The sequence below is a fragment of the Rhinatrema bivittatum genome, chromosome 8 (assembly GCF_901001135.1).
Source record: "Rhinatrema bivittatum chromosome 8, aRhiBiv1.1, whole genome shotgun sequence".
Taxonomy (NCBI): Eukaryota; Metazoa; Chordata; class Amphibia; order Gymnophiona; family Rhinatrematidae; genus Rhinatrema; species Rhinatrema bivittatum.
This window is the reverse complement of record NC_042622.1, coordinates 187737319-187761026: the sequence shown is the minus strand read 5'-3', so window position 1 is coordinate 187761026 and position 23708 is coordinate 187737319. Positions and strand designations below refer to the sequence as shown.

General features: G+C 43.4%; 1 protein-coding gene across 9 annotated transcripts in view; it reads right to left on the bottom strand.

Moving 5' to 3' along the window:
- The window catches only part of GTF2I (general transcription factor IIi), a 240633-nt gene that overhangs the window by 131439 nt on the left and 85486 nt on the right, over window positions 1–23708 (bottom strand). For 6 of the 9 annotated variants that reach the window (XM_029612153.1, XM_029612156.1, XM_029612158.1 and 3 more), the window contains one exon: window positions 55–114. In XM_029612153.1, coding sequence (XP_029468013.1) covers window positions 55–114 — 60 coding nt within the window. The remainder of the gene's footprint in view (window positions 1–54; window positions 115–23708) is intronic. The other 3 variants (XM_029612154.1, XM_029612159.1, XM_029612161.1) reach the window with 1 other exon arrangement.

Below are 23708 nucleotides of genomic sequence, written 5' to 3'. Positions count from 1 at the left end.
TAAACTAGCTATTGAAATGCTGACAGTCTTAGAAAAAGAATGGGAAATAAATACCTTGGCTAGATTTGTAAACAGAAAGCTTCTCATCAGCTCGTCCACTTTCTGAAGAGCCTGCTTTAGAAGACAAGGACAACCTTATAAGCACATTTACCATTTGGCAGCACAACTGACTATAAAATTTATGTTAAAAATGTAGGGCTTTATTGATCAACACTTTCCTTGCCCAGCCTGCATATCTCCATAGGAATCAATGGAGAGTCATCTCAATAAGCTAGGATCTATTCCATCATACACTCATTGGCAGGAATCATAGAACCGAAAAGAAAACTTCAAAACATTTTTATTTTAAATGTATAGTGTTTCTGGAAGGGCTGAATTCTTTTTTTTTTTTTGTTACTAAAAGATCCCTCACACCCTAGTTGCAATAGATATGCTTTAAGAAACAAGGATAAAATGCAAAGCAGAACAACTGATACATGTAAAAAACAAGCAACATAATACAAAATGTCTTGGAATATTCTGTAGTTTAAAATGGTTAAGTCAAAAAAAAAGAGAGAACAGCAGAAATGTTTAGTCACATATAATTTTCAATTGATTAAATGGAAGCTCAAACTACTGATGACTGACAGCTCATGAGTGGCAGAGGCACAGACCTTAGACATGAAATATTTAGTCAGGTGGTAGAAGTCATTTGTTTCACAGCTTTTTTTTTAAATCTCAAACAGTCCTAGGAACAACATATTATTATTTCATAGTCATAAACAACATGAGCACAGTTTTTTCATTTGAGGAGAAGAAATATTCATCTGCAAATGCACGCTTGCAAACCTGGCAGACACAGGTATGTGTAATAGATTAGGAACTGCTGAAATGAGCTATTGTCATGCTGAATTTTATGAACAGGATTATGTGTTAGAGATAGGAATATGATACATCAGACAGGGGTCTGCATTGATTAGTTCAGTGTAACCATGAGCTTGTCTGATTTCATATCATTGGAATCATTGTAGTTCTCTCATCAAAGCAATATCATGAAGAAAACCAACTTTGAACACAAGATTTGCCATGAACTAATGATGGCAAGAACAGACACAATGTATGTTTAATGTGTTCTAATCACATGGGATCCTATTTTAAAATATATTTTCCAAAGTCACAAAATGGGAGAAATCCTTTTCAAAATAAGGTCAACTTGTTAGTTTTTGGTTTTGCTGCTGTAACTGCAGGGAAAGCCTAAGGAAAGATATGCAAATTAGCGAAATAAATTCAGTATGTAGACATTACAGGGCGAACATTTTACCAAATACAAATGAAAAATATACAGAAAGTGGAGCACATGTATGCAAAAAAAAAAAAAAGATACTTAGGAGCTAATATAACAACCTTCAAACCGGCATGCTGGTGCACTTTGGCGTGTGCTCAAATATGTGGCCATTTTATAACTTGTGCATTTATATGCACGCATGTTATGAAATAGTCTGACTGCATAAATGTGCACCCAATTTTAAGTGGACACGTGCGTGTGCACATAAACGTCGCTTCTACCACATAAGTCGGGGAATTTTAAAAGGGGCCTGTGTCCATACCATTGTCAGTTCGCCCAGTTAACACCTAGGTCCTCTATACCCTCTGGTTGAATAGCTTATGCTCTCTCTCTCCAGTTATCCCAGATCCTTAAAACCCCTCAGGTATGGCTAGCTTTTTATTTTTTTTTTTCAACTTACACCTCATCCCTAGCTGAAGTAAACTTACGAGGCAGGGGATCTGGGCGTGTAAATATTTACGTACATATCTCTTGGCCTCACCTCAAAATGCCCAAGTCCTGGCCAGACCATGCACACCCCCCTGTTGAAACTTTTGAGATGTATGAGCTGCGGGAGATACGTGTACATCTGGGCAGACACAGGCCCAACTTGTGCGCATATCTCCCAATTTTTGCATGCACCCAAGCTTTTAAAATTCACCTGTAATTCTACCATTTGATTTTTTGGTATAAATCGTTACGTTGTAAGGAGGAATTTCTTTTCATGCACAACTGAAAATTTTAGACTAATTTGAAATCTAGTGGTACGGTAGCAATGGTGCGGTAACTGTGTCTCTGTGAAAAAAATTTTTTGGTTTGGAGGAACTGCTGCTCTATTCCATGTAAAGACCCATCTTATATATCCTCCATATACAAGTCAATAGATTAGTACAGTGGTTCTCAAGCTAATCCTCGGGATACAGCCAGCCAATCTGATTTTCAGGATATCCACAAAGAATACGCATGAGATAGATTTTCCTGCAATGAAGGCAGTGCATGCAAATCGACCCCATGCATATTCATTGAGGATATTCTGAATAGCAGACTGGCTGGGGTGTCTCAAGGACTAGGTTGAGAACTACTGGATTAATAGAACAAGCAGAATATAACTGACTTATTAATAGCTGTAAAATATTTATGAAAGCAAAAATGTGCCTAATTAGACTGGTTGCATGGAAAGAACCAATCTACGATGAATATAAGAAGCCCACATTCTCTGGGAACATTACTACTAAAAGTGCACTTTTATACCACAAAACCTTTAAGTGTCTTTCTGCATGTCACAAAGAGTACATACACTAAAGAACAATGACATTCTTTATAACAATTTTAGTTCAAGATTTATTATTAGCTAAGTAAAATATCCAGATTCATTGCAAGCAATCTGATTGTGGATAATGTACAAAGTTCTAACCAAAAAGCCCAGTTTCACAAATTTAGCAATTTACATTTTAGCTAATATGAGCAACACACCTGTTTAAAGAAGGCATTTAGTGTCATAGTATGCCATGTCAGGGTTAGAGGTCCTTGGCACATACCTCTTGACAAGGCATTAATCGGGGAGCCCGGACACTCGTGGTTCTATCCTGCCCCGCCCATCTGGGCTGGACACCCAATATTACACACATGCACAAGGAAAACCCTAGTCATAACTGGGATGCAAATGGCCGCAGCCGTTTATTAGAGTACCTTAACAGGGGAGTCTAATTTAGGCGCTGAGTCCTGCAACCACACTGAACTATCCATACATTTGTGACTAGCTTTCATGTGGTTTTCTTCCCTCATTTAGACAGTACAAAACGAATTAAGGATGATGTTGTCAGAATATAAAAGTAAACTGAAACTTGGACTACACCACTGATGTTCCTTTTCAAAGCTGTAAAATTAACATATTGGGCAGCGGGGAGGGGAGAGGAGTTGTGGATGTGCTTAGGAGTGAGAAGGGTAGAACAAACAAACGGGCCTTCAGTAAAATTCACGGGAGAGCCGGCGCTCCGAGGCGAGTGCCTGCTCTCCCGACGCACACCCAGGCCACTCTCCTGGGCGCGAGATTCTGTATTTAAAAGAGGGCCTGCGGTAATAAGGAGGCGCTAGGGACACTAGCGCATCCCTAGCGCCTCCTTATTGGCAGAAGCAGTGGCTGTCAGCGGGTTTGACAGCCAACGCTTAATATTACCGGCGTCGGTTGTCAAATCCGCTGATAACTACGGGTTCGGAAAAAAATATTGCTATGATATTAAGTTGGAGGGTGTACAGAAAAGCAGTTTTTTCTGCTTTTCTGTACACTTTCCTGGTGCCGGCCGAAATTAACTCCTGCCTTGGCTGCAAATTTTACTTTCTGTATCGCGCGGGACTAATTAATAGGCTCATCAACATGCATTTGCATGTTGCAGGAGCTATTAGTTTTGGGGGGGCTGGACAAGCGTTTTCCTCGCACTATTACTCCTTGCTGAATAAGGGGTAATATTACCCCTTGCTGTATAAGGGGTAATATTAGCGCGTGGAAAAAGCGCGTCTAGACAGGGGCTAACTGTGCGCTCAGCCTGAGCGCACCATACTGAATCAGCCTGACTGAAACTGCAGTTTCCAGCTGCAGGAAGCGTGTCTGATAATAAGTGAGAAAACCAACACCTCCAGTAAATCCTTTGTGTGTATTTCAAAGCATCCGATAATTTCAAATTTCCAGTGTTTTACATTCCTGAATCGTTTTGATTTGTATCTCAAACAAAGATCATTAAAGCAATGGTATGGGGCCTGCAAAAGAATGCCACCTTGTTCCCTCTGTTAACTTTGTGGAAGTTTATTCTGGCCTTCAACTTGTGATCTGTTTCACCAGTGTAGCATCCCTCCTCAGGAAACCCTGCAAGCTACCATGCTGCAAACTGCCAGTATTTTATTTATTTATTTATTTATTTCTTTTATATACCGACATTCAATCGAGATATCACATCGGTTTCCAGATAACCAAGAGAATAGGGCGTAGTCCGCCCTATATTACATTATAACATGGTAACCAAAAAAAACCAATTATAACATATTATAACAGTGGTACATGGAACAAAGGGTTATAGGATATAACAAAAGGTTATAGAAAATAACATATGTACATGAATGTGTTGTTGATAAAATAAATTTAGGATTAGGGACTTGTTGGTAAGGTAATTTAGGAATAGAGGTGGGGGGGATGAGGGAAGGGAGGGGGGAAGGTGGGGTGGGAGGAAGTAGTGGAGTGAGGGATTCAGGGGGGTGAGAAGACTGAGTATGGGATGAGGTGTAACCCATATGCGTAACCGTAGGGATCCTACGGTTACGCATATGGGAACGAAATTTGGTATAAAGTGACATTTACACTTCGATTAATGTGGCATGCATCATCCAATGCAGAAAACATGAATCTCTTTTGAACGCTAGTCACAAATTCAATAAAAAGCTACAACTTATGCTAACCTTTATTTCTACGTACCTACATGGACTAATATAGCAAACATACTACTTTAAATAAAAGTATTTTTCAAAGTCTAGTAGGTTTCTCAAGCATTGGTTTTGTTTACAGACATGTTAAGGGAAAGATATCAATTGGGCAAAAAATGTATCAGAGAAATATGGAGAAAACTTGCCTGTCTTGTGCATAATAAAAACACTGCTGGAAGTCAAATCAAACTTGTAACTTTTATATTTTTTTGAAATAAGAGATTTTTTTTTTTTTTTTAAATCTACAAAATCCCTTGTATTTTCTTCAAAAGGGAAGAAAGGGTAGAGGGTGAGAGTCCACCCTGGCACAAATAAAGACAAGGAGAATATGGAAAGATCATTTTAATAAATATTTTATTATAAAAATATAATAAGTTACTGAAATGGAGAAACAAAATTAGACTTTCACCAAAAAACAGACATTGCGATTTGAAGCAATACACCAAGTGAAGTGATGTTTACAGAACAAATACTTACAATACTACATTCTGAAAATGATAATAGTTTCAAATAAATCAGTCATTAAACCCTATAATATACAGCTGACAAAAAGGCTAAAGCATCAAAAGACAGAAAACCTTATGAGATCATTGCACTATCCATCTCTGTAAATGCTGCCAGCTTTAGCATCTGACATGTTAAAAATATATTAAAGGCACAACACACTTAAGTATAGCAAATAAATTATTTAAGTAACAAATAATTCAGTATATCTTGTCAATATTCTAAAGCCATTTAGACGGATAACTTACAAGTTATCTATCTAAATGGCAAGTTTGGCCATATTCAGTCACATATCTGGCTAAATTATAGCCAAATAAGTCATTATCCGGCTTTAATATAGCCAGGTAAAAAGAGCCATTCCAGGATCTGGCAAAGTTATCCGGCTACGTTAGCTGAATACCTTTAGACCTGCTTCAGAGCAAGTCTAAAGTTATCCAGCCTTGGTTGGCTGAAGAACTTCCTACTTAACCAGGTAATCTTCAAAAGATATCCGGTTTCGTAATGATGTAAAGCAAAATTATAAAAACAAAAGGGGCCTACAGACCCATTTCCTCCTCCCCTTCTCCCAATTTACATTGGGCTGTGGACTTCCACATCCCTTCCTAATTACAGAAAATGTTCTGATGTCCGCTGCAGATCCCCCCCCCCCCCCCCCCCCCCCCGCTTCCCATTTCTCAACCATATAATATGTTTCTGCCACCTGACCTTCTACCCCTTCCAATTGCAAAATGGTGCATGGGCCCTGGACCCCTCCCCCTTCCCCCCCCCTCCCCAGCCCCTTGGAAACTCCCATCTCCCTGAAAGCAAAACAAATCCCTACTGGGAGCGGCTTCCCAATTTATCCGGCTCAGCTTCTGTCAATGAGCTGTGTGGGAAGTGTAAACCAGATACAGAAAGGCCTTTTGCTTCACATCGCTTCTTAAAAGAGTACCTTTTGAAGATATTCACTTAAGTAGGAAGTTATCCTGCTGAACAAGGACAGACAACTAAAAAATCTCACTGGCTATATTCAAACATAGCCGGTTAGGTTTTTTTAGTTAGCTGGTTACATGTAGCCAGATAACTTTAGGCTGGTATATTCAATGGGACGTTTATTCCACTGAATATACAGGACCAGTTATCCAGCTAACTTTAGCTGGATAACTTGTCTACTAAACAGCCTACTGAATATTGGTTTCTATGTTCTTTTCTACTTGCATAAAAAACCACAGATAATGGAACATTTTCTGGTGCATGTATCATAATCTTTTACAATCTTAAGACCTAACATCGAAACACTGCCTAAAGACTACTTCTCATTCCATATAACATTAATAGTGAATATCTTTTACTTTTTGTGGTTAGGGCAGAGGGCTCTAACATGCCGGTGCTAATTGAAAATATTGACACTCTGTTCTTTTATGGATTCTAGTATTAATATTTTACATATTTTATCATTGTCTACTGGTTTATCATTGGTTGCTAGTAAACTACAGATGTGTCTTGTACAGATCAGCACATGCAGTCTATTCCAAATCAGATGTTAAAAAAAAATCCCACCATGTTCAGCACCACTAGTATTTCATATCAGCTGGCTGTTGCACTGTTTTCTGCTGTACATCCATTACGCAGACATCAATTGTTGCCAGAAGAGTTCACAGAGCATATTCTGCAAACTAGTCTTCTGCTAAACTTATTCCAAGCATTACTAATTGCAGTAATACACAGATATTTTTATGGGCATGGAATGGTCACAAACACAAGAAATGGAGTATAGGTTACCTGCCAAAAGATGAGGCCAGTTTATTAACCAAAAATCTTGATCCACTACATGTTACTTGGTACCTAGACACTCACCCTGCAGACTGACAGCATTCTACTAAATGTATCCTATTTCTCTCAATTTGCCAGAATCAATGTTAAGGTTTTCTCTGGCTTTCACAGACCTGAAAATCCAGTTACTCTGAGAAAATTCATTTCTTTTGAGTTGGGGCCTTTAAGCCTATAGTGTCATCGTTATTAATAAACCATACACAGATAAATACATAGCCATTTCACTTATTTAATCTGACATCAGCCGTTCTGTTGTGTTCTAGGTCATCAGTTTCTAAAATGATGCATTTTCTTTTCTTGTCAAGGTGAGTGGTCATACCTAGAAGAAAAAAAAGAATTTTAAGGTGGCTTGTTTTGAGTAAATGTGTCTTATCCAATTGCATATGTACTTACTGGTGGAAGTTGACGGTTCATTGATCTGGATGTAATTTGATGTTATATGGGAAGTACTGAAGAGTTTTTGGAATGAATAAACTTGAGGATTACTGTTCACGCTGATGGCTCTGTTGTGGGCTGGTGAAAGAGAAAAGTAGTTGTCTACACTATTAAACATTACTGGTAATTGTTGTTGCTGGTAGCTGTTGATTCGGGAATAGTCATCCATTCTTGGAAATTGTTTCCATACACTAACTGGCATAACAGCTGATGAGATCTCAGGATCATGCAATTTCTGAATCACATGCTTTGTTGCACTGTGATTTGTTATCTTTCTTTCTGTATGAATTCCAGCTTTCTGTATCATTGTTTTGAGCATGGTTTCTATAGAATGAATTCCTAAAGGCTGGTTCTTATACCACTGGGGATCAATTTGCTGCATACTGGGCTTACAATTTACAGCCAAATAAAATGGGGCATTTTCTTCAAGCATTTTAGGTGGCCTTCGCTGGCAAAATACCTTGTAGTTGAACACTGGACATTTTTCGGGATTTCTGGTAAGAGCATAGGCTTTTGGCTTGATCTTTCTCAATTCGTGAACATTAAGTCCTCCTCTACTTCTCAGCTGTCTCTCTTTTTCATACTGGAGATATTCATGTCCATTTTCATCTTGCTTCAGCAAAATATCCCCCCATTTAAGTTGCCTCATCTCAGGATTACCTTTAATTCCAAAATATATGCTGTTGTTTAGCCACAGTGTATTTTGAAGGGAATGAGCATTATGTGGTCCAAGTTGTTTCTTCAGGTATAACTGGTTAATAAGTTCATTCGTGAGTTCATCAGATGCATTCTGTTTGCAGCCTTTTCCTTTTTTTTTCAATTCCCTTTGCTTTGATTTCAAAGCGTCTCTGGTAGTTGCGAAGACTCCATCAGTTGTTAGGCTGACTGGATAATTTGCTTGCTTGAGGTATCGCTCCGTGCTCTGGAATATCGATCGCAACGTGAGAGGTTCATATTCACTGCTATCCTTTTTCTTGGCATGCAAAAAATAATGTGACAGTAATTTATCAAGATCCACAGGAGGTATTTCATGAATAGGTCTCATTTCATGCAAGTTAGAGGAGAAGTAAGTCTGCAGATTGTGCATGTCACAGAGGGTTTTCCTCGTTGTATTTTTGTTCTCTGGTCTTTGTAAATAGGAATTAATCTCCTGTTCAATAACTGTGTGTAGTCTATCACTTGTTTTTGTATTGCTTCCAGGCATTAGAGGGGCTTCATCCTTCATTCCTCCAGTTGGGCTGTAAATTGCATTTTCTGTAGTATCAAAGTAGTCTACTTTCTGTAGAAAATCTTCTAATAAGAAGTTAATGTTGTGTAATTTAAAAAAAAAAAAAATATATATATATATATATACACACACACACATACATTTTACAAATACGCACATATACATACACATACTCTTTCTTCCAAAATACTGTAATTACATCATACATTTGTAACAGGCTTATAATGATTTGCTAAAATCTTTATAACTATAATATATACTGTATACGCAATATTTTAAAACTATAGAGATCTGGCATACCAGATAATTTACAGATGAAAAAAACAAGGTACAGGTATGTCTAGAAACATTATATGCCCATTTGGGGAACATTACCACTATACAGAAAGAATCAATAGACACCTGTACACATCTGTATACAGAAAACCAACTGATAGACAAAGCTATCTTCACAGCTCCAGTTTCTATCTTTCATACAAAAAGAAGTTCATTATATACAGCCAAGCTACATGATCTATCATATTTGTTTTGACCCAAAGGATAGCAAATGTTGCTTACCTGTAACAGGTGTTCTCACAGGACAGCAGGATGTTAGTCCTCACATATGGGTGACATCATCAGGATGGAGCCCAATTACGGAAAAATTCTGTCAAAGTTTCCAGAACTTTGACTGGCCCCTACTGGGCATGCCCAGCATGGCACTAACCCTGCAGCCAGCAGGGGTCCCCCTTCAGTCTTATTTGATAGCTACAGGCAGTGCCGAAAAAATAAAACAACAAAACGTTACGAACCCAACACTGCTGGGCGGCGGGCGGGTTTCATGAAGACTAACATCCTGCTGTCCTGTGAGAACACCTGTTACAGGTAAACAACACTTGCTTTCTCACAAGACAAGCAGGATGGTAGTCCTCACATATGGGTGAGTACGAGCTGAGGATGTCCGAACATGCACCAAATGTACCCAACGGCATGCAACAGGCACAACAACTGGGGTGGAATTTGGTAGAGGGCATCCTGAACCCCACCGGGCAGGCGGAAGGGTGTTGGTACGTCATGTTGGAAATAGGTTACGCAGGACAGATTGGCCGAAGATGGAATCCTGTCTTCCAGCTTTGTCCAAGCAATAGTGGGCTGCGAAAGTGTGGAGAGAGCTCCAGGTGGCAGCCCTGCAAATGTCAGGAAGCGGCACCGATCGGAGGTGTGCTACTGAAGTCGCCATGGCCCTCACAGAGTGTGCTTTAACACGGTCTTGGAAAGGAATGCCTGCTTGCTGATAGCAAAAAGATATACAGTCCGCCAACCAGGAGGAGAGAGTCTGCTTACCCACAGGTTGCCCTAATTTGTTGGGATAGAAAGAGACGAATAACTGAGTGCTCTTCCTGTGGGCAACTGTACGGTCTAGGTAGAACGCTAGAGCCCGTTTTCAATCGAGGGTATGCAGAGCCTGTTCCCCTGGGTTGGGGTGGGGCCTGGGAAAGAAGATGGGTAGTATGATGGATTGATTAATGTGAAACTCCGAAACTACCTTAGGCAAAAACTTAGGGTGAGTGCGGAGTACCGCCCGGTCCTGCAGGAGTTTAGTGTAAGGCGGATAGGTAACTAGGGCTTGTAACTCACTAACCCTGCGAGCCGAAGTGATAACCAAAAGGAAAATCACTTTCCATGTGAGATATTTTAGGTCACAGGAGTGAAGAGGTTTGAACGGTGGTTTCATTAGCCGCCCGAGAACCAGATTAAGGTCCCAAGAAGGGGTCGGAGGACGTAAAGGTGGCTTGATATGGAGCAAGCCTTTAAGAAAACGTGTTACGAGGGGTTGTACCGATATAGGGACATCCCCGACACCTTTATGGAAGGCGGCTACCGCACTGACATGCATTCTGATTGAAGAGGTTTTTAAACCTGACTCAGACAAATGCCAGAGATAGTCCAAAAACCTTGGGATTGGACAGGAAAAGGGATCAAGGGACTGCGCAGTGCACCATGATGTGTACCTTTTCCATTGATAGGAGTAAGATGTCCTTGTGGAAGGCTTTCGCAAAGCAATCAGGACACGAGAAACAGAGTCTAAAAGCTTAAATGGCTGAAGGATTAGCCCTTCAACATCCATGCCGTCAGGGACAAGGCCTGAAGATTGGGATGGCGTAGACATCCGTCGTTCTGAGTGATCAGAAGCGGGTCCTGTCCCAAGGGAATGTGCCTGCGGATTGAAAAATCCTGGGGTATTGGAAACCACACTTGGCGTGGCCAGTGAGATGCTATCAGGATTATGGTTCCCTTGTCCTGACGGAGCTTCACGAGTCTTCGAGAGAAGAGGAAGTGGAGGGAATGCATAAAGCAGACCGGTCGTCCACGAGAGGGAGAATGCATCTCTGGGCTGAGAGCGTTCGCTCCGAATGAGGGAGCAGTAATTGTCTACTTTGTGGTTCTGAGGGGACGCAAAGAGGTCTATTTGGGGATAACCCCATTGCTGGAAGAAAGAGGTTGCTACCGAGGGATTGAGAGACCACTCGTGCGATTGGAAGACACGACTCAGTTTGTCTGCCAAGACATTGTGCACTCCCGGCAAGTAGGTGGCCCTGAGATACATCGAGTGGGAGAGCGCTTCCGCCCAAATCTGCGCAGCTTCCTGACACAGAAAGGAACCTGTGCCTCCCTGTTTGTTGATGTACCACCTTGCCACCTGATTGTCCGTCTGAATTAGGATGACGTGATTTGATAGGTAATCCTGAAAAGCTCTGAGAGCATATCGCATTGCTCGAAGCTCCAGGAAATTTATCTGGTGTTTGGCTTCCTCTGGAGACCAAGATCCTTGTGTCTGTAGATCGTTCACATGAGCTCCCCAGCCGAGGTTGGAAGCATCGGTGGTGAGAATGAGTTGAGGATCTGGTAGATGAAAGGGCAGTCCCTGGAGGAGATTGTTCTGATCTTTCCACCAGGCGAGAGACAGACAGAGTGCGTCGATGATGTGGACAATGGTTGACAGAGGCTGAGTCGCTTGAATCCATTGTGACCTCAGAGTCCAATGCATGACTCTCATGGCCAGGCGGGCCATTGGAGTGAGATGGACTGAGGACGCCATGTGTCCGAGAAGGACAAGGAATTGCCGCGCCTTTGCTGTACACTGAGACTGCAACTGGTGAGCGAGAGACACGAGGGTTTGCACTCATTGTTGAGGTAGAAAGGCTTTTGCCTGTAAGGTGTCCAAGTCTGCCCCAATGAAAGACAAGGTTTGAGATGGGGCTAAATAGGATTTCTTGTAATTGACGAGAAATCCTAGAGATTAGAGTGTGTAGAGTCAAATCCAGGGATGACCGAGCGGCTTGCTGGGATGGGGCCCTGATTAACCAGTCGTCTAAATAGGGGTAGACGTGAACACCTTCTTTCCTGAGAAAAGCTGCGACAACTAGGAGACATTTGGTAAAGACTCGTGGTGCCGATGCTAGGCCGAATGGAAGCACCCGGTATTGATAGTGCCTTGGGCCTACTAAAAACCTGAGGTTCTTGCGATAAGCAGGAGCTATCACAATGTGGGTGTATGCGTCCTGGAGGTCCAGAGAGCAGAGCCAGTCTCCTCTTTGTAGAAGAGGTAGAAACGAGCCCAAGGTTAACATTTTGAACTTTTCCCACTGGAGGTACTTGTTGAGGGCACGTAGGTCCAGAATTGGACGAAGCCCCCCGGATTTTTGGGGGATCAAAAAGTACCGGGAATAGAACCCTAGCCTTGTTGTGAAAGAGGAACGGGTTCTATTGCTCTTAACTGGAGAAGAAGGGAAACCTCCTGCTCCAGAAGGACAGAGTGGTCGGTTACTCTCCACGCTTGTAGAGGTGGGGAGTCTGGTGGAACAGCAAGAAAATTCAGATGGTAACCCTGAGCAATGATTGCCAGCACCCATTGGTCAGTTGTGATGGACTGCCATATTCCATGAAAGTGGCATAATCGGCCTCCCACTGGTATGCTTGGCAGAGGGATCAGGCAGCTGCTCTCCAAGTGAAAGTCAAAAACCTGAAGCAGGCCCCGGCTGGGGAGCTGCTTGTGGCTTTTGCTTCCGAGGCTGGCGAGGCTGAGATTTTTAATAAGGTCTCGTAACTTGGGACCTTGTTGGTGGGGGATAGTACTTCCTTGGACGGAAGAATGACTTCTTGGAGTCCTTCTTGAAGGGCTGTCTAGAAGGGAAGTCAAAAGGCATCGATGAGAGCTGTTTGAGGGTCTCATGATGGTCCTTTAACTCAGCCACAATTTGCTGAATTTGTTCACCGAATAGATTATCTCCTATACAGGGCAGGTCAGAAAGCCTGTCTTGTACTTCTGGACGAAGGTCAGAAGACTTGAGCCAGGCCCAGCATCTTGCCGAAATGGCAGTTGCAGACACTCTAGAGGAGGTGTCGAAGATATCGTAAGTTGTTCGTCTCTCATGCTTCCCTGCCTCAAAACCCTTGTTGACAAGGGTTTGAAGATGTTCTTGGAATTGGTCAGACAGGGTTTCAGAGAAGTCCTGTATTTGCTTGAAAATGACCCTATTGTACTGGGTCATGTACAGCTGGTAAGAAGCAATTCTGGAGATGAGCATGGCCCCTTGGAACACTCGTCGACCAATATTGTCTAGGAACTTGTGTTCCTTAACAGGAGGGGTAGATGAGTGAGGCTTCATCCTTTTTGCTTTCTTCTGAGCCGATTCCACCACAACTGAGTGGTGGTCGAGCTGAGATTTTTGAAAGCCAAGGGCTGACTGTACTAAATAGGTAGTGTCAGCTTTTCTGTGGACTGGGGCAATGGATCCTGGGTTTTCCCAATTCTTTTTGAGGAGGTCAAGAAGAACTTGATGAACGGGAATAGAAGTGATCACTTTAGGGGCATCCAGGAATTGGAGGAGCTCCATCATCTGGTGCCTATCATCCTGCTCCGTCTGAAGCTGAAAAGGGAACAACTCAAACATTTCCTTCACAAAATTAATGAAAGAAAGATCCTCTGGAGGAGAACGCTTTCTACTTTCAGTAGGAGAGGGAGGTGAAGGTAAGTCATCGGTGTCTGTGGAAGTGTCATCACCCCAGGTGTCATAAGGATCAGCAGACTGACCTGTAGGACGAGAAGGGGGTTGGATACTCGAAGGCCCCGGCTGAGGCTCCGAGAAAATTGTAGGAATCGCTGGGGGCACCGTGGACGGCCTGGAAGGCATCGGTGCTGGCATCGAAGGCGCTGATGTGCGTATCGCCCCCGATGAATGAATGGGTGGCGAGGGACGACATGGCATCGATGGCTGAAGCAATACTCCCGAAGGAGGAATGCGGAATGCTGTTTCTCCTCCCGATGAAGCAGTCATCGGGGAGCATACCGGAGCCATCAGAGACCCGGGAATCACCGGTTGAAGGGCTGTCATGAGCGCCTCCATCCGGGATAGCAGCGGTGCCAGTGCTGCTGGAATCGGGTCGATGACCGGTTCCACTCTCGGTGCCGGAGAGACCTGGAGTCGTTGCATCGCCTTGTCGATGGCCTCCTGGACCAGCCGGTCCAGTTCTTCCCGGAGACCTGGGGCAATCAGCTCTGGCTCCGTGACGGAAGAGGGAGGCTGAGGCACAGTCGGAGGGACCACCTTTACAGGCAGAATCGCGACTCCCAAACCCCGATCGGGTGAGGGTGGCCTCGATGTCCCGGTCGCAGGAGTGGTCGGTGCCGCTCCTGGACAGGGCTTCTTTGACAGTGGCTCGGAAGGTGGCGAGGTCGATGATTTCGCTCCCTCGACGATCCGAGACTTACGATGCCGATGGCGATGCTTCTCCCTACGATCCCCTCGATCCTGAGGGGGAGAAACGGGAGTCGATGGCCGTGAAGACGTCGATGGCGGGCGGTCACCGGACGGTTGTCGATGGTGCGACTTCGACGGTGCCGGTTCCGACGACGTCGATGCAATGGACGGTGTCGGGGTGTGAGCACGGAAAAGGAGTCCCATCTTCTCCATTCTGGCCTTGCGACCTTTCGGTGTCATAAGGGCACATTTGGTGCAAGTCAGGACATCATGCTCATGGCCTAAACATATTACACAGACTCCATGAGGGTCTGTGATAGACATAGTACGAGTACAGTCCGGGCACCGACGAAAACCCGACGCCATGGCCATAGAAAAATCGAGACGCGGTACGGTCGATGGCCAGTAGGCCGCGAGGGCCAAACTCGACAGTAATCGACGAAAAAATGGTGAAAAACTTATCGGAGTACCGCGACTTGAGAAAAGTTAGAGGAGGGACCCCTGTGGGGCGAAGTAATTTTAATTCAGTCCGTGAGGAAAATTCCTGTCAGGAATCTCTTCAGAGCTCCTAAACCGCGAGGCTACTGCTGCGCGGAAAAAAGAAGACTGAAGGGGGAACCCTGCTGGCTGCAGGGTTAGTGCCATGCTGGGCATGCCCGGTAGGGGCCAGTCAAAGTTCTGGAAACTTTGATAGAAGTTTTCCGTAATTGGGCTCCATCCTGATGATATCACCCATATGTGAGGACTACCATCCTGCTTATCCTGTGAGAAAGACTAGTCATGGGCCCTAAGGAAGAAGAGCATGAGGACAGAGCTTCAGCAGCCCTTGCTGCTTCTGGTATGTGCTATTGGCCTACAAGGGAAAGGAGTAGGAGAGTTACTGGAGAGGGTAAGTAAAGGTTGCTTTTTAAGTTTATCTTTCTTGATTGACTGCCATTTTAATTATTAGGTATTATGTGATGTGTCTGCTGTTAGAAATATGTTATTGGTGTTTGGAGAATTTGTAATAATTTTGAAAATTTTTAATGACTGGAGTTCCATTTATCAGTTGTTTTGAAACATTTATTATATTCTAGTTTTAGAATTATTTTATATTTCTCAGGGAATGTATAAATAGAAATGTGGAGACAAAAACTGAACTGGAAACAACAAGAAGCCAAACTCTGTATGCAGTAAAACAACACAAAAACAAAAACATTAGCTTTAAGGTCACTTTACTCTGTATTTGGTGAGGGTCTGTCTGTGTTCTGCGTGTGTGACCCAGCTAAGGGTGTTCTGCGAGCTTATAGATTCTTGGTAGGGATCTATAGCAGCTTGGCTTGTTCTGATTTCCTAATAGGAGGTGTACTGGTGTTTAGGGCCTGGTGTAATTTTTGCAGTGCTGCCTTTTCATAGGTAGGGTTGTTACTGTTTGAGTTCCATAATGCAGGTGTAACTTTGTGCACATTAGTTTGTGTACAATATTTCAGATCCTGGAAGTCTGTCAGGTGCTATATTTTTGTTGTGCACAGAATGCAGAATGGCATTTTTGTGTTTCCATTCCAGTTTCTGTTTCCATATTTGTAATTTGTGGTCTTTCTGTACTTGGTGAAGGTTGATTCTATGTGTGTGACCGAGGTGAAGTATTTTACTAGCATGTAGGCATTTGTTTCAATATTATTTGTTGTGTTTTCTCAATAGAACATGCATTGGTGATAAATTACTGGTTTTTCATAAGGAGGGCTATTGCACCTGGTAGGAGAGAGTGTATATGTTGCTGTTATTGAGATTTCACTAGAAATATCTTTTTTTGTATGGTAAATTGAACGGGGAATGTCCTAGTTCTGCTCTGTACCCATTGTTGTGGGTCAAGGGGTTTCCTGTGGAATGCAGAGTGTTTGTTTACATTTAGCCTGGTGATGGTCACATGTTCAGTGTGTCACGCATGTGAGAACCATCTGTCAGGTGTGTCCCGACAGAAAAAAGGTTGAGAACCACTGACCTAGAAGCCGTTTCTTCACTGATCTAATGAAGTGAGGATAGTTCTTGAAAGCTCATCAAAGGGGTATAAAATTAATTCAATAAAAAGGTATCACATACAACTTGTTTGTTGACCTTTAATTCCATATATCTAAGTCGACTAATATGGCAACCTCAGTTCATTGCAGAAAGAAGCACAATGTCGTTCTGGTGTAAATCCTCTTAAAGCACACATACTCATGGATGTAAACTAACTCTTTGGCACCGCAGTTCACAGGAAGTTCCACTGTCACCATTGAGATGCACACTGAGAAAATCCAAGCTCTCAGCGTCCAGGAGATTCCATGCATACATGAATACAAACATGCCATATATAATAAAAAAGGAAGAAGAAGTTGAAATAAAACATGCACAGCTTCATCTGGAAGTAAATGGAGGCCAAAAGAGAGAATTTATGAAGAGATCTGTAATTTCAGTGTGGCAGAATAAAAATATTCCAAACCAGAAAAAATTAAAATACTCATTAATACAGGAGTCAGTTTTTTTTTCAATGCTTGTGAAGATTTGCTTTTCTACCAGTAATATGTCTTTTGTTATACGGTATAAAAAAAAAACCTATAAATAAACAAATAAATAAATAAATAAAGATGTACAAGATTATGAACTGGCAATCTAAAATGGACATCTATGATTGCGCAAAAGATATCATAAGACTAAACAGTAATTATATTACAGCATCACCTATAATTTATCTGCCCACTCAATGGCAAAGTAAATGCACAGTGCCATCCTCAAGCTGTGTGGTAAAACAGTCTAACTTTCTTGGTGCGTAAGAGTTCACACATCATACAGATTTTTCTGCACAGATCAGGTGTGTGTGGTCTTGCATCCCTCCAGGAAGTGTAGTAAAACTCAGACTTAAATTAAGACTGAGTGGATGAGTATTGCTTAAAAACTAAAACAACTAGTATCTGTGCCACTATGATGCACTGCTTACTAGAATGTACAAACTGCACTGTTGCAGTTTAAGCATCAACTGACTTATGCATTTCATATCTTACTTCTCAATTAAGGATAAAACCCAAATATAGAAAATTAATAATGAATATACTGCATATACTGGTTCCTTAGCAAATCAATGTTTTTTTAATGCAGAACTCAAATGAATTAGCATAACTATTAGGCTGATAAAGTTTCACTGACTTTTAATGTTATATAATTACATAGCAGATAATTAAGTAACCTGAAAATAAAATCAAAACATAATTGGCCAGTTTCAAACAACTACATAAGAACATAAGAAATTGCCATGCTGGGTCAGACCAAGGGTCCATCAAGCCCAGCATCCTGTTTCCAACAGAGGCCAAACCAGGCCACAAGAACCTGGCAATTACCCAAACACTAAAAAGATCCCATGCTACTGATGCAATTAATAGCTGTGGCTATTCCCTAAGTAAATTTGATTAATAGCCGTTAATGGACTTCTCCTCCAAGAACTTATCCAAACCTTTTTTGAACCCAGCTACACTAACTGCACTAACCACATCCTCTGGCAACAAATTCCAGAGCTTTATTGTGCATTGAGTGAAAAAGAATTTTCTCCGATTAATCTTAAATGTGTTACTTGCTAACTTCATGGAATGCCCCTAGTCCTTCTATTATTCGAAAGTGTAAATAACTGAGTCACATCTACTAGTTCAAGACCTCTCTTGATCTTAAAGACTTCTATCATATCCCCCCTCAGCCGTCTCTTCTCCAAGCTGAAAAGCTCTAACCTCTTCAGCCTTTCCTCATAGGGGAGCTGTTCCATCCCCTTTATCATTTTGGTTGCCCTTCTCTGTACCTTCTCCATTGCAACTATATCTTTTGTGAGATGTGGCGACCAGAATTGTACACAGTATTCCAGGTGCGGTCTCACCATGGAGCGATATAGAGGCAGTATGACATTTTCCGTTTTATTAACCATTCCCTTCCTAATAATTCCTAACATTCAGGCCGATACAGTAAGGACGCGTAAGAAAGAGTGCGGCAGTGCCGGGCGCACCCTCGTTTGCAGCACGCACAGTTTGGTTCACATACCACTCGATACAGTATTCAAATAAGACGCAAATGCAAGCGGCGTCCAAAGTGCGTCCATGAAGCGGTAGGAGTGTGTAATCCATTTTACTGTATAGAGTGGTATACAGCCCTGTACAGTATCCTGGGTGCTCTGGTACCTGTCATTTCAAATGTCATTTGAAATGTCATTCCAAGAGGTAAGTTCTTTTCTACAGACCCCGCTGCCTTGAGCACCAGGCTGGACGACCAAGCCGCGACCTCGGACGATCGGCTTGGGCGTCCAGCCGGGCGCTCAAGGCAGCGGGAAGGCCCATACAGGAAACCCTATTATTTACTATCGATATTTAAAGTATTTATGCTACTCACCCTCTAGTTTTTTGGAGGGCCATAGGGAGTCCTAGTTGCTGCTGCTCAAGGCTCAAGGCAGCGGGAGGTCGCGGAGTCCGTTCATGGACCTTCCCGCTGCCTTGGGCGCCCAGCCAGGCGCTCAAGGCAGCGGGAAGGCCGGGCGCTCAAGGCAGCGGGAGGTCGAGGCGTCTGTTCATGGCGTGGCGTGAAAACGCCAAGTCTAATCTTGCGTGCCCTGCTTTCCACCTTCAGAACAAACAGGACGATGACGACACAGAGACGGGATTGACTGAGGGCGCTCAAGGCAGCGGGAGGTCGCGGCTCATCTCGCTGGTTCAAGGTGACACTCTAGCTTCGTCTTGTCTCTCCCTCTCCCAGGAATCTGTCCATGAACGGACGCCGCGACCTCCCGCTGCCTTGAGCGCCTGGCTGGGCACCCAAGCTGCTTGGGCGCCCAGCCAGGCGCTCAAGGCAGCGGGAAGGTCCATGAACGGACTCCGCGACCTTCCGCTGCCTTAAGCCTTGAGCAGCAACAACTAGGACTCCCTGTGGCCCTCCAAAGAACTAGAGGGTGAGTAGCATAAATACTTTAAATATAGATAGTAAATAATAGGGTTTCCTGTATGGACCTGGCCAGGCACTTAGGACAGGGTTTAAGTATTTTCACATGAACGGACGCCGCGACCTCCCGCTGCCTTGAGCGCTCGGGAAGGTCGATGAACGGACGCCGCGACCTCCCTGCTAAACTGCTCCGCCACACTCGGGGAGGAGAAGGGAAGGCTTTCGGGGTCTCCAGCTCCCCTCTCCTCGCAGGGGGGGGGGTTGTCGCCTGCAGAGAAGGTTGAAGGAGGGATCCAGAGGGGGCGAAGATACAGCTCAAGGCAGCGGGAAGCTGACTGAACACCACACTAACGCCAAGGTCAGGGTAGGCGGTAAATTTGTAGGTTAAAGACGCGGAAAAATAGCTGGTTAAAAAGGCGATAATCTGGGCGCACGTTACTGTATCGGAGGGAATAGCTAATCCGATCATTAACATATCATTATACATGCCGCGGGCGGAAAGGGATACGCGTTGATTTCAAGAAGCGGTAAAGAGGCGTAAAACCGGATACTGAATTGCGGGTTCGCCTTACGCGTCTAAAGCGGGTTAGAAACGGGGTAACTGCGGCCGCGCTTTACTGTATCGACCTGATTCTATTTGCTTTTTTGACTGCTGCAGCACACTGAGTCAACGATTTTAAAGTATTATCCATTAAGATGCCTAGATCTTTTTCCTGGGTGGTAGCTCCTAATATGGAACCTAACATCGTGTAACTATGGCAAGGGTTATTTTTCCCTATATGCAACACCTTGCACTTGTCCACATTAAATTTCATCTGCCATTTGGATGCCCAATCTTCCAGTCTTGCAAGGTCCTCCTGTAATGTATCACAATCCGCTTGTGATTTAACTACTCTGAATAATTTTGTATCATCCGCAAATTTGATAACCTCACTCATCGTATTCCTTTCCACATTATTTATATATATATTGAAAAGCACCAGTCCAAGTACAGATCCCTGAGGCATTCCACTGTTTACCCTTTTCCACTGAGAAAATTGACCATTTAATCCTACTCTCTGTTTCCTGTCTTTTAACCAGTTTGTAATCCACGAAAGGACATCGCCTCCTATCCCATGACATTTTAGCTTTCGTAGAAGCCTCTCCTGAGGGACTTTGTCAAACGCCTTCTGAAAATTTCAAATACATTACATCTACCAGTTCACCTTTATCCACATGTTTATTAACCCCTTCAAAAAAATGAAGCAGATTTGTTAGACAAGACTTCCCTTGGGTAAATCCATGTTGACTGTGTTCCACATGGGATTTCTACCCATATAGATTCTACTGAGCATTTAGACTCTTGTATGATCTTTATCCTGTTGGACTCTATACCCTCCCGGACATAAAGTGCAACACCCCCACCAAGTTGATCCTCCCTATCATTGCGATATAATTTATACCCTGATATAGCACTGTCCTATTGGTTATCCTCCTTCCACCAAGTCTCTGTGATGCTAATTATGTCAATCTCATCATTTGCTGCTATACACTCTAACTCTACCATCTTACGTCTTAGACTTCTGGCATTGGCATACAGAATTTCAAAGTGTGTTTTTTGCTTGTATTAACAACCTGCTTTTCAGTTGTTAGGGATAATTCGGAAATCATTAGCTTTGGTGATTTTTTACATATAGGCACATGGACTATGTTTGCTTTTATTGGAACCTCTGTTGGGATGCCCTAACTCTCCTGTTTCATTAGTATCCTTCAAGGATACATTTCTCCGAACCATGCACTGCTGAGTGACTGTTGGCTTTCCCCCTTGTTCTAGTTTAAAAGCTGCTAAATCTCCTTTTTGAAAGTTAGTGCCAGCAGCTTGGTTCCACTCTGGTTAAGGTGGAGCCCATCCTTTCGAAAAAGTCTCCCCTTTCCCCAAAAGTTTCCCCAGTTCCTTATAAAGCTGAATCCCTCTTCCCTGCACCATCGTCTCATCCACGCATTGAAACTCTGAGCTCTGCCTGCCTCTGGGGACCTGCACATGGAACAGAAAGCATTTCAGAGAATGACACCCTAGAGGTTCTGGATTTCAGCTTCCTACCTAAAATCCTAAATTTGGCTTCCAGAACCTCTCTCCCACATTTTCCTATGTCGTTGGTGCCCACATGTACCATGACAGCAGGCTCCTCCCCAGCACTGTCTATAATCCTATCTAGGTGACGCATGAGGTCTGCCACCTTCGCACCAGGCAGGCAAGTTACCAGGCGGTCCTCACGTCCACCAACCACCTTGCTATCTGCATTTCTAATAATCGAATCACCAACTATGATGGCCGGCCTAACCCTTCCCTCCTGGGCAGTAGCCCTGGGAGACTTGTCCTCAGTGCAAGAGGACAATACATCACCTGGAGAGCAGGTCCTTGCTACAGGATCACTTCCTGCTACACCAGGGTGATGTTCTCCTACTGGGAGACCTTCCTGATCCAAGGCAGCACTGGGTTGCCAGACTGGATTTGGGTCTTGGCTACTATATCCCTGAAGGTCTCATCAATGTCCCTCTCTGTCTGCCTCAGTTCCTCCAAGTCTGCTACTCTAGCCTCCAGAGATCAGACTCGTTCTCTGAGAGCCAGGAGCTCTTTGCACCAAGTGCACACATACAATCTCTCACCGGCGGGTAAAAAAATCATACATGTGACACTCAATGCAAAAGACTGGAAAGCCCGCCTCTTGCTGCTGGACTGCTGCCTTCATCTTAGTTTTATTGAGTTCCTAGTTAAGTTTAGGATACTAAGGGAGTTGGAATGAGAGTACTTTAAATTTACAGGTGAAATTACTAATTAATCAGCTAGTGTCCTACAAGGGGATGATTAAACTTTCAATAAGGGCTGGTACAATATTATGTTTTAGATAAGACCCTGATTGATTTTTAATAAGAAAGTGTCTCATGCCTAAAAATCAAGGGTTGAGTGGGTGGGAAAGACAGACACTAGAATTAACTATCTCTGGCTTGCTTATTACCTCAGACACACACAAACTCTAAAGAATAAATCCCTTAATTTCACCTTTCACCAAACATTTATAAGCTCAAAAATTTCTGAAAACTATACTTACCAATCCTCTTTAACCACCTATAGATTAATCTTCACTCAGTTAATGGAAGGGTTTGAGATTCACGCGCCGTTAGGCGCGCGCTTCCGGTCCTCCTCTACTGCAAAGGGTGCAGGGCCTCTGGAAGCTGGGGCTGTGGACGTCAATCCCTGGATCGCTTGCGGTGACTTCTGGACTCCTCTCCCAGGGGAAGCTGGAAGCAGTATGCAGATGAGCCTTCCGGTCCTCCTCTACTGAAAAGGTTGCGGGGCCTCTGGAAGCTACGGCTGTGGACGTCAATCCCTGGATCGCTTGCGGTGACTTCTGGACTCCTCTCCCAGGGGAAGCTGGGAGCAGTAATGTAGATGAGCCTTCCAGTCCTCCTCTACTGCAAAGGGTGTGGGGCCTCTGGAAGCTGGGGCTGTGGACGTCAATCCCTGGATTGCTTGCGGTGACTTCTGTACTCCTCTCCCGGGGGATGCTGGGAGCAGTATGCAGATGAGCCTTCCGGCTCATCTGTATCTCCTGTTTATGCAGGGGGAATATCTTGGCATAGACAGTGTGGACTGGGCCCTTTTTGTGCTACATATACATTCTATATAGCAAACACTAGTTTCCTTAGGAAGGATTATTTTCTGTAGTGTGCTTTACCTGTGGAAATGGGCTTTTAGAAAATTGCCCGCCCTATATGTGGTTAAAAGTATATGTGTATGACCTCTATGTGTGTTTTATGTGCAGTAGGGGAAAGCATTCCTAGGGGTGGAGTTTGCACTTATTCGCATTCTTCAGAATTTTCAAAAGTATGTGCACAATATTTCTTTAAAATTACCTGCACAAATTAACAGGTGTAAATGTGTGTGAATATTTTTTATGGGATAATTTTCAACAGTACCCGCTGATTTTGCACCAATGTGGGCAGTTTTATAATTAAACCTGCAGACATAACCTATATTAAAACTAATCTAAAATCAGAGCATTTAATTCTGCTTCTAGAGGGACTGGATGGCTCAAGGGATGGTCACAGCCTTACAAACCCTTTCACCTCTAGTCCAACAGGTGGTCTACGCAAAATAAGACAGTAATCTCAGCCCAGCTGCAAGGCCATACCAGATGTGTGCATATCACAGCTCTTGTCAGTCATAAGAATCTGTGAATTTTCCTAAATACCTTATCAGTGATTTATAGTCGGGACATAAGAGATTCCACCTCTAAAGACATCATGC